The sequence below is a fragment of the Eurosta solidaginis genome, chromosome 5 (assembly GCF_040869045.1).
Source record: "Eurosta solidaginis isolate ZX-2024a chromosome 5, ASM4086904v1, whole genome shotgun sequence".
Lineage (NCBI taxonomy): Eukaryota > Metazoa > Arthropoda > Insecta > Diptera > Tephritidae > Eurosta > Eurosta solidaginis.
This window is the reverse complement of record NC_090323.1, coordinates 248,724,934-248,742,311: the sequence shown is the minus strand read 5'-3', so window position 1 is coordinate 248,742,311 and position 17,378 is coordinate 248,724,934. Positions and strand designations below refer to the sequence as shown.

Here is a 17,378-nt window from a genome sequence, read left to right as displayed (position 1 = left end):
CCAAAGCTTATTATTATTGTATCAGATGACAATTGCGTTTTCATCCTGAAAGAAATTTCCATCCCGAAAAACCATAATTTCGCCTTTAACAATAACGGTATGGCAACGCATCTAGCAAAACAACAAACATTATGAAACTTAAAAAATTCCCAAAAATTTTTAAGTTGAACTACCTTCTTTTTTATGCCACGAGTTAAACAATACATAAGTAAGGATACATACAGATACAGCACATACCAGAAAACTGTTTGGTTTGAGATGGGTTTGCGAGTACACATTTTTTTTCATTTGAGAAACAGCGAAAATGACTTACTAAAAAGTTGCCTTTTAGTTTGAAAGCGCTATCAATGGCTATTTGAAAATTATTTGATAGTTCTCAAATACAACTTAAGTCTAGATTGAACAAAATTGCTTGTTGGGTACACACATATATATGTACAACGGATATTCTGCACAATATTGCTACAGTATCAAACAAAATTTGGCCATTATAAACATAGAGAACGCCTTGAAATATAAGGAGACCGACTTAGGAGTCTGAGACATTAAATGGTGTTAATTACATTGAAGTATATGCACCCCTAACCAAATGGATCAGCTGCATGCTAAATTATAGAAAGATTACTTAAAAATGGGGGTTGGACAACGTCATGAAATCAGAGAATAGGGGCACGCAACAGGTCGGGGTATTATCACCTTTACTGTGGGCACTGATTATCAACCAACTGCTCCAGCGCTTCGACGAGGCACTGTCAAACTTACGGCATACGTAGCAGAGATCTGCTTTGAGTACTAATAAAATTAGTGTACTTAGTCACGAGCCAAAAAATTGTGTCTAAATTTGTAGTTAGTCAAGTACATAAAAATACTATGAATGATTAGCACATAAAATAGAAAATACATACAAGTGCCCCGCAACACATGCCCCATACATAGTTGACATTGTTGAGTATAAACTGATATCATAGTCGCTTTAACTAAATAGCACGTTGGTTTCGTGTGTAATACACTGTATACTTCGTTTATTATCGGTTTTTCTTTAGCGCTGTATTGAGTTTAGTTTCGTGTACATCGTTGAGACTGATATGCGTCAGAAGACTGATATGACTTTATTCATTTTATTGCATTGTTAGTCTTACTTATTCCAATTAGCGTTTTGCGTAAAACACAGTTGACTTTCTCAATAAGACAATTGAGTACTGAACTGCTTCATGGCTTATGCGCGGTTATTCATTCTACGAAGTATGACTATGTAAATGTGTGTTAGTGGATATAAGTGCTTGATATTCTTTGTTTGCATACGCACTAATACTCATTTTTTGGTTAGCCCACTAATAACCTTAAAAGATGAATAATTGCAGCTCACTGATACGTAGTGTACGTTGCACGTGTTACAAGTTAAAACTGTTCTTCAACAATTAGCTCTTTCATGGTTCGGCGCTTCGGCATATATATCGTCATGTTTAGCGCCAACGCGGAGAAACCGTATATGGTCTTATTTACTAAGAGGTACAAGGTCTCAAGGTTGGCGGCCACCGTGGTGTGATGGTAGCGTGCTCCGCCTACCACACCCTATTCCCTGGGTTCGAACCCCGGGCAAAGCAACATCAAAATTTTTTAAATAAGGTTTTTAAATTAGAAGAAAATTTTTCTAAGCGGGGTCGCCCCTCGGCAGTGTTTGGCAAGCGCTCCGGGTGTATTTCTGCCATGAAAAGCTCTCAGTGAAAACTCATCTGCCTTGCAGATGCCGTTCGGAGTCGGCATAAAACATTTGTAGGGAAAATCAAGAGGAGCACGACACAAATTGGAAGAGAAGCTCGGCCTTAGATCTCTTCGGAGGTTATCGCGCCTTACATTTTTTTTTTTTACAAGGTCTCAAAGAAGTTTGGAGACGTGCCCTGCAGGCGGAATCTTCTACAAAATATTCTAAAATCATTGTAGATATAAGCTGAAGTGAAAGCTCAACGTGGAGAAGAGAGTGAGGAAGGCATCGACGGTAATTTATGCATGTAAGCGAATGCTAAGGTGTACGTATTGTCTTTAAAGCGATTGTAAATCCTATCCTATACTATGAAGTCCCTATTTGGTGGACAGCCTCAAAAAAAAAGGTTCCACCTTAAAAAATTAGGAGTTTATCTGTAGATCTGGTGGCGAAGAACATAGCATGACCACTGTAACGAGACTCAATGCGTCGGGGCAGCTTGAGCGCAGGCCATACGACCATATTAATGCAGCCTCATCAAATACTGGACGAAAGGACTACCTAATTCCGTATCTGCGCTTCGAAGATCTTTTAGAGCCACAATGGAGATGAATGGTACGTGTACACCAATCAAAGTAATGGAAGGCGTAGTCTGCGGTATACCGTGCTAATACGAAAATAACCAGAACCCAGAAGCTACAAAACTGCAGTGTTTTTGGGGGGAAATCAGTAGCCATAACCAAAGCAGTAGAAACACTGGAAAAGAGTAGCTTAATTCACAGCCAAGAAGCAATTAAGGCAATAATCTCGCATAGCACAACAACTGCGTGTTATAGTGTAAGTAACCTTTGAAAAGAATCGAGATAATTGGAATATATATTGTGACGAATATTAGCATCACTAACCTGATACTAAGTAAATAAAGGCACACAAACAATAAAGCAAGCTGCCACTCTAAACAAATCAATCATCATTTACGCACATACATACAAGGCAACGAAGAGATACTCACAAACACATGTAATCATCAGCCGAAGTAGTACTCACATATACACACGCATATGGCTACAAACTACAAATATACATGTATATGGCTGGAAATCAAGCATGAAGTTCGTGAAATTACTAGACCTTAGGAGAAATGGGTGAACGAGGAAACCGGGAGTATAAAAGCAGCGCAAGCTCAGGCATGACTAACCAGTTTTGATTTAAGCACGCTATTGGTTGTGAAGTAGAAGTGTTATTGTGTAGTACTCTCAAAGTAGTCTCATAAAGACCATTTTGCATTATTGAATATTGGAGTTACTTATTAAACAGTTTAGCGATTCGAACGTTAGCAGAAGGTTGCAAATAAGCAGAAATAGCCTAAATTCGTTACAATATGAATGAAAAAGCAGAGAAGCTAGCTAAAAAAGGCGGATTCATCGATGCTTGTACTGTAGACGTTCCAAGAAGATTGGGAGAGATTCTGCCTTCTGGCGTCGTATGCTTTCAAATTAGGCCTAGTTAGTGATAGCAGATAAAGAAATGCGAGTTGGAGGAGGGAACGATCGAGCACGTTTTGTGTTCGTACCCTGCGCTAAAACTCCAGCTTTTAGGAGTGATACGGCTATCAAATCTAGAAGCAGCAAGAGGCATAGGTCCTAGAAAGTTTCTAGTATTTGCCAGAGAACGCATTCATTTTTGATAAGTTTTATTATTTTGGTTGTTCCAACAAACTTCAAGTAACATTGTGAACTCACTTAGCCTATGTAAGGTCCTCACGGACTGACCAGTCTAACCTAACCTAAGTTTCACTACCTATGTACATATGTACTTAAAATAATTTAGCGCGCCACTGTTCATTTTATTACTGCAAGAAACATCCGGCAGCTAATGTTTAACAGGTTATTACCAAATTAATGCAGATTTAACTCATTTCTGATATTGTAAAGGCAGATGCTAGCTGCTGGTGAGCTTAAGCTTAAGGAAAGTGAAAATTACCAAAAAAAGGAACTACTATACATGCATATTTTCCAATGCTCCCATATGTCAATAAGGGTGAATATTATGACGAAATTTTATAGATATCTGAAAAAAAAATTCCGATACATGGATACATTTTATGGAACAAACTAGAGCCGCAGTTACTGAAATTGAAGTACTAACATATGGGCTTACTAAATATGCAGTTAACTTCACGATCATTTTGCATAAATACACATACACATATACTTAACATGCATAGTTAATATGTGTGTGTTTGCAAAATTTATTTATGCATGCACGCCAAAGTTTAAATCAGCTCCTCAAAATCGTCTATAATGCAAGTCAAAATGAGAAGGCATGAATGACACACTCGCCAGCAGGCGCGCACGTTCACAAACTCATGTTCCGAACACCCTGTAGGAAACACTGAGCTGTAAGGTTAGTTTGAGAATCGCGGCGTTGCAACAGTATAATTTCGAATAAGACTAGTCCCGTTCAATCCACATTGCGATTCATGTAGCTGCAGCAAAAAGGGTTAACCATAATATCAATATCTGGAATACAGACCAAACTGCAGTGAGCAGTGATCAAGGAACCTTAATGAACCTAATAAGTTTGCCTAAGAGTCTAAGGATCTCACTACCTTTAAAGACCTAAGTAGATACTAAGTATTGGCTGAATTGTCTACTACGTCAAACGTTGGATGAACGCAATCAATTCGGTGATTAGTTAAAATAAAATAATTAAAAAAAAAAATTTAAGTTAAACGGTTTTATTGATAACAATACTTACATGAAGTAATAATAATACTAAAAGCTAAAAAATAATTAGGTAGGTCGTAGGTACTAGTCATCACACTCCTCGTCAATCTAGGGCGTTGATCAGAAAATTAAATAAAAGCGCTGGGCGCGTGAAATTTCTAAAAATGTGAAGCGTAGCATAACCTGATTAAGGCTCAGTTGGTCTTACTTATGACTATCAATAGAAATTTGATGCGTCCAACGCTTTTATTTAACTATCTGATCAACCCCCTAGTTTGATGAGGAGTGTGATGACTAGTACCTAGGACCTACCCAATTATTTTCTAGCTTTTAGTATTATTATTACTTCGTGTAAGTATTGTTATCAATAAAACCGTTTAACTTAAAATTTTTTTTAAATTATTTTATTTTCAAGTTTTTAGTCTTTATTTAATTGCCTATTACTTCTCATTCTATTTAGTTCATTTAGTGACTCATTATTACAAGGATTCTTTCCTGACAATTTGTTACAATCTAAGTCCTCAATCCATAATCCTTCAAAGACTTTAGTCGACTCTGCGGTACGTATGCTTGTCCCTCCTGGAACTCCAAAATATTTGGATGTCACTTCTACCGGACTGTATGTAATATTTGTTCCAAATATGAGCCAAATCGGACCACAAATACGATTTTTTGAATATCTCGATACTTGCGCCACCTAGCGGCGATTTTACATAGGTCGCTTTCTATTCATGTATGTATTATGTGTTCCAAATATGAGCCAAATCGGACCACAAATACGATTTTTTTTAATATCTTGATCCTTGCGCCACCTAGCGGCGATTTTTTTCATAGGTCGCTTTCTATTCATGTATGTATTATGTGTTCCAAATATGAACCAAATCGGACCACAAATACGATTTTTTGAAATATTTCGATCCATGCGCCACCTATCGGAGTTTTTTTCTTATTATTGCATTGTCATGGTTCTGAACTATATACCAAGTTTCAAGCTTGTAGCTTATCGGGAAGTTACTTAAGTTTCCATTACAAAATTCGTGCCGGCCAGCCAGCCTGTCAAGTCAAGCTAAATAAAACCGTTTAAAGAGGAAACTTGGCGTCGGTAACAACAATCCTTTAAAAGTTACATGTCTGTGGCAACGGCTGAAAAATAACCTAAGGAGGATAAGCTAAATTGAATAGTAAAAAAATAAAAATCTCATAGGCTCGACTGCCTACTTCCCCTCTTCGAGGGCTCAGTGTCAGCGTCCATATACATAGATAAACTGATCTTCAAGATAAATCCTAAATGAACTATTTAAAAGGTTTGCGTACTTACTACTCATGTCAGCTACATATCGAAGCCATATGTCCCAATAGCCAAGTTCCATTTCTGCCGTATCTTCCCTAAATGAACCTGACGAGTTAACTTTGAGCGGTGATGGTATTTGCGCCACTGCGTCTTATGAAGGGTCGTAGCTCTAAGCACTGGCTCCAAGAAACCATTAAAAATGCAGTCCTGGAAAGTCTTCCAACTGCTTATTCGGAAAAATAAAACTAACATCTGTTTTGGTATAAAACTCGCAGTAAAAACCAATTAAAGTTGCCTAAAGTTATCTCAAAAAAGTTTTTATACAAAAATCGTATTTCGGGGTGTCAGGTCCACACAGCCGTCAAAAAGCTCGTTGTATTGAATTTAAAGCAAAAAAAAGTTTTTGAAAAAGGAAATTGGAAATGATATCCGGTCTACTCCCCGGAATGGTGTAATAAAAAATATGCATATAAAATTCAGAGTGTGAAAATATGTAGCTAAACGAATGTTTACAGTATTATGTTTGTCAATTCGAAGTTGCAGGCGAACAACTAGAGCTTATGATTTCTCGCGAATCTCGCCTTCTCACGAGATTCTCGAATCTCGAATTACTCGTAAGGCTCGCGAGCTTCTCGACATTCAATTTAATCGATTCATTGGCTGTTTTATATAGAGCTTACGATTTCTTCTGGAGCACAAGCGAAAATTTCCACAAAACCACAACTAAAAAACACCGAAATGTATAGAGTACTGCCAATGCAGCGACTGAATTGAAAGTCGAGAAGTTCGCGAGTATTACAAGTATTACGAGTATTTCGAGATGCGAAAATCTCGCGAGAATTGAAAGTTGAGAAGCTCGCGAGTATTACGAGTATTTTGAGATTCGAGAATCTCGCGAGACGCCGTGTTCTCGATGCCTCGTTAAAAAAATAAAATATTGTGAACAAAATTATATGTATAATAAATATGTTTTGAGTTAAATGTCATTGGAAAGCAATATAATAAAAAAAAAAAAAAAATTCACAAGTAAAAAAAAAACCAAGTGTATACATACTGTTCATACAGCAATTAAGTTTATATCGAGAAGCTCGCGAGATTTACGAGTACTTCGAGACACGAGAATCTCGCGAGAAGTCGAGTTCTCGATTTTTCGGGTCTCGAAAATCTCGCTTGTGTTCGAGAAGAAATCGTAAGCTCTACGAACAACTTAGGGCGGTTCACATTTATATGCTGACCGTCGGAATTCGCGCTTAAATTTCTAAGAGGGGTTTTTATAAATGTATCAGTGGACTCTAATACAAATACATTAACACGCACTATAATCCAATTGCAAAACAGCGTCTTGAAATCGATACAAATTGCGTTGGCGTTTCGAAACGGTGAAGAATTATTGTTGTTGTTTGCTGTTCATTTCGTAGCCGTTGACAACAGATCCGCGCGGCCATCAACATTAACCCCACCATTGTCCAAATGAGTCGGCGGCGGCCATAATTGAACTCCATATGCAAAATATGACGCACACACACATACACATATGAATTATTACTGCACCACCCCGATAGGAGCCAAAAACAACAGCAACAATAGCAGCAAATGGAAGCTGACTGCGCTCAACGCCGGCAAACGGTTCGAGTCACATAGTCGAGTCAGTGAGTGACTACTTGTTGATTCTGATATAAAAGCCTGATGTGCCGAAGTATAATTCACAAATCGTTTTAAGAACTTAACGGCAAAGGATGTGCTAAGTGAGATCAACAGCAAAGCGTCACAGAGCACAAGAAGATATAAAATCGAAAAAAAATTTTAATTGTTTACATACAACTTAGCGAAAATTAGCTTTTGTGAAAAAAAAAATACTCTAAAAGTTGAGTTAAGTGTTAAGTGACTAATTTATGTGCAGAAATTATCGAAAAAAAAACCTTTTAAAATTGTTTATACAAAATAAGACGAAACGATAAACAAATCAAAGGCAAAAATCGTTCCATTCAAAGAAATTGCCGCACAAAAGTAAACAAACAACAACAATCGAATAGCCTTGCTTAGAAGCAGAGCTTTTTGTTAAGGATTCTAAGTGTTGACAATTTTAAGAGCATTAACAACAATATTATGCAGGTACGTGTTTACAATATTTTTGCGGGTTGTTTTACTAAAAAAAAAAAAATCTCGATAAGAGTTGGCACGTTTGTTTACACCACTTAAGCCTTGAGGCATGTTGATGCGTGGCATCTGCAAAATAATTTTGTTTATTAAAAAGCTTATGGAAAGCGACCGCTATAAGTCGCTTGTTAAAGAAAAGAACAATTGTGTAAGCAAAAAACTTTTCCTTCTTAGAAAAGGAATAATAATTTTATTAATGAGTAACTCATTTTGAGATGGTCTTTCCTTCTTGTGGTGGCAAAATATATATGTATTTTAATAAAAAAATAAAAACAAGTAAGAAATTCTCAGTCGGACGATTATAAAATTTATTTTTAAAATTTTTTTTGTGTTTTATAAATATCTTCATCAACTTATCTCCAAAAGTTGACATAAATGTAAAAAAACCAAAACATTAATTCTTTTTTCGAAACTTTTTTTTACAATCTTCAACCGTTTTTTTTTTTTGAAAAGTGGAAAAAGTTGAAAAATTATAAAACTGATTTTAAAAAAGAATAAAATAAAATTAAAAAAAAAAAAACAAGTAAGGACGGCACTGTCTTCGTCTGTGCCGAAGACTTCATACCTTTCATGAATGGGGCTGAACAATAATCTTATCCCGTTCGTAATTTCCAAATAATCGGATGTATAAGATAAGAAATATATAGGGAAGAGATGTACATACCTAAACGATTTTTAAGATAAATATAAAATACCAAATGGGAAAAACCCCCTTATCTGAACGATCGGTTGTATGGGATATATATTATATATAGCTCCGATCAAAATGATTTTTACAGGAAATCTTCTATGATATATTAGAATAAATATCACCAAGTTTAACGGTTTATATAGTGGAAATTAAGGGAGAAATTGCCAAAAATCTTTCTATCTGAACGATCAGTTGTATGGGATATATACTATATATAGCTCCGATCAAAGTGATTTTTTTAGGATATCTTCTAAGAAATATTAGAATATATATCACCGAGTTTCACGTTTATACTTTCAAAATTGCGGCAGGAATGACCAAATCGTCTTATCTGAACGATCGGTTGTATGGGAGATATATGTTATAGTGGTCCGATCCTACCGGATCCGACAAATGTCTAATATAATACATCCTTGTGCCAAATTTCATTCAGATATCTCAAAATTTGAGAGACTAGTTTGCGTTCAAACAGACAGACGGACGGACGGACAGACGGACATGGCTATATCAACTCAGTTCGTCGCCCTGATCAATTCGGTATACTTAATGGTGAGTCTATCTTCTATATTTCTCAACGTTACAAACATCGGACCAAAGTTAATATACCATTTCATGTTCATGAAAGGTATAAAAAAATGTTTTGAAAATTTATATGAGCTTGCTTTTAAAATATAATAAATAGCTATTTTTAATCAGGTTTTTTTCGAAAGCTGCCAAATATGCGAGAGCCTAGAAAATTATTTTATTGTTTTTTTTAATAAACAAATTTTATTTCTTAAATATCTGCAGTCTGGATTTTCCCGAAAATCGGAAAATATTTGAAAACTAAATTGTTAAATAAATTTAATTATATTAAATATAATTGTTTGTTGTTATATCGGCCTACTGATTTGTAAGATCGCGGGTTCGAATCGAGCTCAAGGCCTAACAATATTTTTTTATCATTATTATTGTTATGATAAATTTTTTCTTAATGAAAAAAATTTTAAATTAGAATAGAATTAAGAAAAAATTTAGACAACTGCCAAAGCTCGTTGTATAGATCCTTAGCTTAGCTTAATTGCTTAGCTTAATTTTTTTAGTTAATAAATTTTATAAATTAGTTTTTTTCGAAATGTATAAAAAAAGGGTTTGTGAAAACTTATGTGAGCTACCAAAATACAATAAATATCTTCATTCGGGCTATTTCCGAAAGTCGCAAAATATCTGATAATTAAAAAAAATAATTAAATAAATAAAAAATAAATTATTGATAAATATATTTTTTTTTTTCAGTAAAAAAGTTTCATTACTAAATAACATCAACTGTGTTTTTTTTTTTTTTTTGAAATTTAGAAAAAAATTATTACTTAAATTTTTTTTCAAGAATTAAAAATAGTTTCACATTTGTTTTAATACACAAATTTTATCAATCAGTTTTTTTTGCGAAATTAAAAAATTTTGGTTTTCTTAAAAAAATGTGGAAATGTATACGAGTATGAACTATCAAAATAAAATCATTTTTTTTTCGAAAGTCCGTAAATATCTGAGATTTAAGAAAATATTTTATTATTATTTTTAATAAACGAATTCGCTTACTTCTTCAATTGGGCTTATTTTGGAAGTCGGAATATTTTTGAGAAATTAAAATTTTTTTAATTAAATACATACATATTAATTAAATATAATATTTTTAGTAAAAAAATTGCATTACCTAAACATCATCAATTCGATTTCAAATCGATTTTTAGGTTTTTACTTAAATCGATACTTTATCATCAAATGTATCATTTCTCAAAGTTTCATAGCTGTGACATGTACAGTTATAAATTTAGAGCAAAAGCAATTTTGGCGTAAGTTAATGTGCTTTGTTTGTTTACATTTTTCTTGAGCACGAAGTGGCATATTCCCCTGCAAAAATCGCGAGTACTCCATGCATGCATGCATGTAGTACTCGCTATGGACCAGCCGAGTGCTCCAAAATTAACCACAATTCATACAAAAAATATGGTCCAATTAAAATTGCGATGTCCTAGGACTGGACCATATACTCCAGCTCCACATTACTTTAGAGTAATCCATGGAGAACCCACAGTCCAATAAACAACGTGTTGGGATTACAATCGTTAAAAACGAGCAATGATCGGCTTACCATATGTTCGTGTAGAAACATGAGTTGGTCCATTGCTGCATTACAGTGGAGTATAATGGTAAGTACTCCAGTGGACCACATGATCCAACGATTTTTGCAGGGACGTCTTTTTTTTTTCTTTTTTGAAATAAATGAGTACAAGCGATTAAACAGCAAAACATTTGCTCTTAGTACATGTAACGTTACTTTATATACAAATATACTGTACCAAAGTATTACTTTAGTGCTAAAATATTTTATTATCATGTGTTTATACCTTTTGCGTTAAATTTTTGATATCCATATCAGCTATAGTTATACAATTGATTTCAATAATGTTTGTCAAAAAGTATGCCAACATTTTCGCAAAAAATGCTGATATCCACAAGGAATCAGAAAGCTTGCTTGAAAACCTATAGTCCTAGCTTTAAGAAATTCAAGCTTCATAACAAAACATGTGATGCCAACGTAGCACTTGTTGTCTCTTTTATTGAGCATTTTCCAGCAGTTCCTTCGTATTATAGTCGCAACAAAAGCAACAAGCTTTATCTTTCACAAGACCTCCACAATATAAAAGGAATATATCGATGTTATATTGAGCGTCTTAAATGTATCAACAAAGAGTCCGCTAAAGTGTCCTTGTATGTTTTTCGAAACATTTTCAAAACTCGTTTTCATATCGGTTTTCATTTGCCTAAAAAAGACAAATGCGTTACTTGTGAAAACTATAACTAATTGGATAGTGAAGTGCGAAATGTTTTAGAGCAAACAGAAACATATCGGTCCCACATTAGAGACAAAAACAAGTAAGGAAGGCTAAGTTCGGGTGTAACCGAACATTACATACTCAGCTCAGACCTTGGAGACATGGGTTTGAAATGGAAGGTATTAAAGAGTATTTTAAAAGGGAGTGGGCCATAGTTCTATAGGTGGACGCCATTTCAGGATATCGCCATAAAGGTGGACCAGAAGTGACTCTAGAATATGTGTTGTACGATATGGGTATCAAATGAAAGGTGTTAATGAGTATTTTAAAAGGGAGTGGGCCTTACTGCTTTAGGTGGACGCCATTTCGAGATATCGCCATAAAGGTGGACCAGGGGTGACTCTAGAATGTCTTTGTACGATATGGGTCTCAAATGAAAGGTGTTAATGAGTATTTTTAAAGGGAGTGGGCCTTAGTTCTATAGGTGGACGCCTTTTTGAGACATCGCCATAAGGGTGGACCATGGGTGACTCTAGAATGTGTTTGTACGATATGGGTATCAAATTAAAGGTATTAATGAGGGTTTTAAAGGGAGTTTGAGGGAGTGGCCCTTAGTTGTATATGTGAAGGCGTTTTCGAGATGTCGACCAAAATGTGAACCAGGGTGACCCAGAACATCATCTGTCAGGTACCGCTAATTTATTTATATATGTAATACCAGGAACAGTATTCCTGCCAAAATACCTAGGGCGTTTGATTTCGCCCTGCAGAACTTTTGTCATTTTCTTCTACTTAATTTGGTAGTGTCACACCCATTTTACAAAGTTTTTTCTACAGTTATATTTTGCGTCAATAACCCAATCCAATTACCATGTTTCATCTCTTTTTTTGTATTTGGTATAGAATCATGGCATTTTTTTCATTTTTCGTAATTTTCGAAAAAGTGCGCGTGGTCATAGTCGGATTTCGGCCTTTTTTATACCAAGATAAAGTGAGTTCAGATAAGTACGTGAACTAAGTTTAGTAAAGATATGTCGATTTTTGCTCAAGTTATCGTGTTAACGGCCGAGCGGAAGGATATACGAACGACTGTGTATAAAAACTGGGCGTGGCTTCAACCGATTTCCCCCATTTTCACAGAAAACAGTTACCGTCATAAAATCTATGCCCCTACCAAATTTCAAAAGGATTGGTAAATTTTTGTTCGATTTATGGCATTAAAAGTGTCCTAGATGAATTAAATGAAAAAGGGCGGAGCCATGCCCATTTTGAAATTTTATTTTAGTTTTGTATTTTCTTGCACCATATCATTACTGTAGTTGAATGTTGACATAATTTACTTATATACTGTAAACATATTAAATTTTTTGTTAAAATTTGACTTTTAAAAACATTTTTTTTAAAGTGGGCGTGTTCGTAATCCGAGTTTGCTTATTTTTTTCTTAGCACACATATAGTAATAGGAGTAACGTTCCTGCCAAATTTCATCATGATATCTTCAACGACTGCCAAATTACAGCTTGCAAAACTTTGAAATTACCTACTTTTATAAGTGGGCGGTGCCACGCCTATTGTCCAAAATTTTACTAATTTTCTATTATGTGTCATAAGGTCAACCCACCTACCAAGTTTCATCGCTTTATCCGTCTTTGGTATTGAATTATCGCACTTTTTCGGTTTTTCGAAATTTTCGATATGGAAAAAGTGGGCGTGGTTATAGTCCGATTTCGATCATTTTAAATAGCGATCTGAGACGGGTACCCAGGAACCTACATACCAAATTTATCAAGATACCTCAAAATTTACTCAAGTTATCGTGTTTACGGACGGACGGACGGACATGGCTAAATGAATTTCTTTTTTCGCCCAGATCATTTTGATATATAGAAGTCTATATCTATCTCGATTAGTTTATGCCGTTACGGATGGCCGTTATGCGAACAAAGTTAATATACTCTGTGAGCTCTGCTCAGCTGAGTATAATAAAAGTAAAGAAGTTTTTTTGGAGGACCAGAAACGAAGTAATGCAAGTTCGAGCTTTCTATGTGCAAGCTTCGACCTGCAAAGGGTTTTAGAAACGCCACATGGTAACTTTATTTTATTCGCGAAAATATGCGTATTACAGAGAAGCTGATGGAAAACGAGGACGTAACGAAATTTCACCCATTATATATCACTACCTGAAGCTTGTGGATGAAAAAAGGACACATTCTTCTATAAGTCTTTACTGCGATAGTTGTGCAGGCCAAAACAGCTTTGCTTGCTACGATATTATATTTGTTTGAAAACGCAAATTTTATAAATAATGTACGAATATCATTTTTATTACCGGGACATACTATGATGCCCGTTGACTCAATTCATAGTACAATCGAATCATTTGTTCGAGATAGGACGGTTTGGGCTCCAAGTGAATAGTACACTATGACACATGGCGCAAGAACTAATCCAGTACATTACGAACTTATTGTAATGAATCATTCAGACTTAAAAGATTGGAAACGGTATTCACAAGCCCTTTTTGCTCGTTCAAAAAAAAAAAAAAAATACGTTTTTAAAATTCTAATATTAACCTTACTTTATTTATGTTATATAATTACTTTATTTCATCGAAAAAATGCAAAATAAGTATTTTTTAATTTACATAATAAAAATTGAAGCATAATTCGAAACAATAATAATAAGAGCGGAAATCCAACCTTTCCAAAAACTTTTAACGTATCAGCCAAATTATTAAACAGGAGCTTGGTATTTTGAGTGCAGAAAAGACGTATGCGCCAAAAACTAACGATATGTTATAATATAATAATATAATTTATTGCGTCTTATAGAGTGAGTTAAATAAAGGCTGTGTACCAAATTATATGTCAGTATTTAGACTAGCCGCAAAGAAAATTGAAAAAAAAAATATTCTCCTGAAAATTTTTGATTTTGGCTTTTACGTTTTTTGCGCACAGGGCTCGATATGCTTGAATGAATACATTTTTTACTTAAAATATCTTCAACGTAGAGTAAGAGCCCGTGACGGCCAGACCTTTGTCATTTTATAAAAGTTGAAATTTCGTCAGTGCATACTTCCAACTGAAGAAGGATCGTTGGTGTATTATAAAACTTGAGTCGTGGTGGCTTTAACAGATATCGTGCAAAAATTTTGCAGAACAATAGACCTTACTTTCGTCATTTTATAAAGACTGATTTTCATATATGGTCTTCGTCACGATATAAGAAGCCACTAGCCTCATTGCCAGACACTTTCCATAGTGTCTTTGATAAGCCAGACACTTTTAATCCTTCTAAACTTCAAAGAACATCGAAGCAATTTTATACTGAAATTCGAATACAAAATCTTTAAAACAACTTTTGAAATTTTGTTTGCCGTAAAAAACTATCAGCTTATGAAAAAGTATTTAAATGTAAAAAAATAAATGTAAGGCGCGCTAACCTGCCAAGAGATCTAAGGCCGAGCTTCTCTTCCAATTTGCGTCGTGCTCCTCTTAATTTTCCATACAAATTGGCCGGACGGGACCTACATGTTTTATGCCGACTCCGAACGGCATCTGCAAGGCAGATAAGCTTTCACTGAGAGCTTTTCATGGTAGAAATACACTCGGAGCGCTTGCCAAACACTGCCGAGGGGCGACCCCGCTTATAAAAATTTTCTTCTAATTGAAAAACCGTATTTCTAACATTTTTGATGTTGCTTTGCCCGGGGTGCGAACCCAGGGCATACGGTGTGGTACGCGGAGCACACTACCATCTCACCACGGTGGCCGCCAGTAAAAAGTATTTAGCTTTATGAAAAAGTACGGTTTTGCATTATAAAAAGTGTCTGGCTGGACAAAGCCACTATGGAAAGTGTATGGCAATTAAGATAGTGGTTTTTTATATCGTGACGAAGACCATATATGAAAATCAGCCATTATAAAATGACGAAAGTAAAGTCTATTTTTCTTGCGAAATTTTTGCACGATATCTGTTAAAGCCACCAGAACTCAAGTTTTATAATACACCAACGATCCTGCTTCAGTTGGAAGTATGCACTGACGAAATTTCAACTTTTATCAAATGACAAAGGTCTGGCAGTCACAGGCTCTTAGACTAACGGGGGTTTTTGGAAAAAAATTTAAAAAATTAAATGTTTTGAGAAAACGATAACAGATTTATTTTTTTCCAGTTTATAAATGTCATGAAGCATATAGGTTAGGTTGAACTGGCCGGTCCATAAGGACCTCACATAGACTGAATGAGTCCGTAGTGTTACTAGAAGTTTATTTTACGAGCAAACTGAAAAACCCTGTCAAAAAGCATATAAAGCATATAAGTACAATAAGGGGTTTTTCTCATTGAAATTTTTTAGAAATCTAAGAACATGAAATTAAAAAAAATTATTTTTATTTTATTAACACATATTCAAAAATAAATTGAAAAAATGTGACATCAGGACGGACGTTGTTTAATTTTTTTCTAAAATCATATATATTATTTCTAATTGCTGTTTTTATTTTTTCGCTCTTATTTGGAATCCAAATCTATAAATAAAGTTTTGGTTGTAAAAATGGGTTCGGGCTATTAGCGAGCTTTGGACAATTTTGGTCGTAGTGCTTTTATTTAGCTATATTTTATTAAAATAATTTGTTAAAAATAAACGATTGTGAGCACACAAGGAAATCTATTTGTACTATGGCACTATTGTGAATATTTTCACTGCATTACCGGCAGTTGCTCTCATACGCCAGATGGCAGCGCAAGCTGTAAATTCTAATTGATTCTCTATCAGCTGATAGCTGATTTCTGTTGATATTTGATAAGAGACTTTTAGATTTGTTGCGCAAGATGCGCACGGGTACGGCTCGTATTAATAAAACAAAAATTAGATAATAAATAATACTTGCAAAAAAATGTTTCAATGCACTTAAAAGCAATTCTCGCTTGGCTACAACAACTTTCATGATTAGTTATTGATGTTTCTAATCAAAGAAAAATTATTTTTAATAACTAAATTCCTTTCATTTAATTTAGCTATCAGTGTCTGACTAAATTCATCTTATTTGAAAAAATCTTAGAGTTTAAAAAGGTTTTGATGCGAGAAAACCTCGGTACTGCAACCGGTACGATAGGAATGTAGAGGCATAGCTCGGCTGAAGGCGAAAAGCCTGCTTTCAAGGCCCAGAAGGGCCCAGTATGATGGCAGGCGGGCCAACTACATAGACAAGTAGCTCTGAAGCTGTAGGACAGATGGTCCCCAATAGCGAAATAGAAATTTTCTCGAAAGCTGCAAGTCAGAGAGAGGACGTGAAGAGTGGCGATTCGCCAACAACCGATGTTAAATGAGATAATAAGCCAAAGGGAGGTAACGCTAAGACTCCGGTTTTCTATGAGGGGCCAAAGGCAGGGAGCACTAGGACTCCGGCTGTTCCGGAGAGAATGATTGATATGGCGAACCAATACCACTGACTGTGGCGTGCATTGATCGCAGCAATCCGACAGCAAAAGTTAAAATATGGATACCATGAGTCTACCGACTTCTCTCGCTGAAATTTTTGGCTCGAGCGGGTACTAGTAGTAGAGACTTTATGACTCCGCTTGTCAAGACAACATGACCTGGGCTGACCCAGGTGTGTTGGTTGTATGCAGAATTACGAGTTGCAATTAGCCAGTCACTTTTTGCCCATTCATGTCTCGTTGTATTTGCTCTGTTTGACATATATTGGGCGTTTTAATGAAATTAAGACACCGGAAAGTTGTTGGTTGGAACCCAAAAAGAGCACGGGGCGCTATTTTGGTGTACATTTCTCCTGGAGCCAATTGCTGTTGTTTTAGTATGACTAGTCATCACTCCGCTCGAACCATTTGGTGCCGACAATGAACCTGCTAATATTTTTTACAGAATAGTATATAACTGCGGCCATAATGACGGCCACCGTGGTGTGATGGTAGCGTGCTCCGCCTACCACACCGTATGCACTGGGTTCGCACCCCGGGCAAAGCAACA

At 35.4% G+C, this 17,378-nt stretch overlaps 1 protein-coding gene across 1 annotated transcript in view; it reads left to right on the top strand.

Moving 5' to 3' along the window:
* The first annotated feature begins 7,447 nt into the window (after positions 1 to 7,447).
* The window catches only part of ImpL2 (Ecdysone-inducible gene L2), a 113,725-nt gene continuing 103,794 nt past the window's right edge, over positions 7,448 to 17,378 (top strand). The window contains exon 1 of the mRNA XM_067789557.1: positions 7,448 to 7,834. Within this exon, the coding sequence (XP_067645658.1) occupies positions 7,829 to 7,834 (6 nt within the window). The 5' untranslated portion in view covers positions 7,448 to 7,828. The remainder of the gene's footprint in view (positions 7,835 to 17,378) is intronic.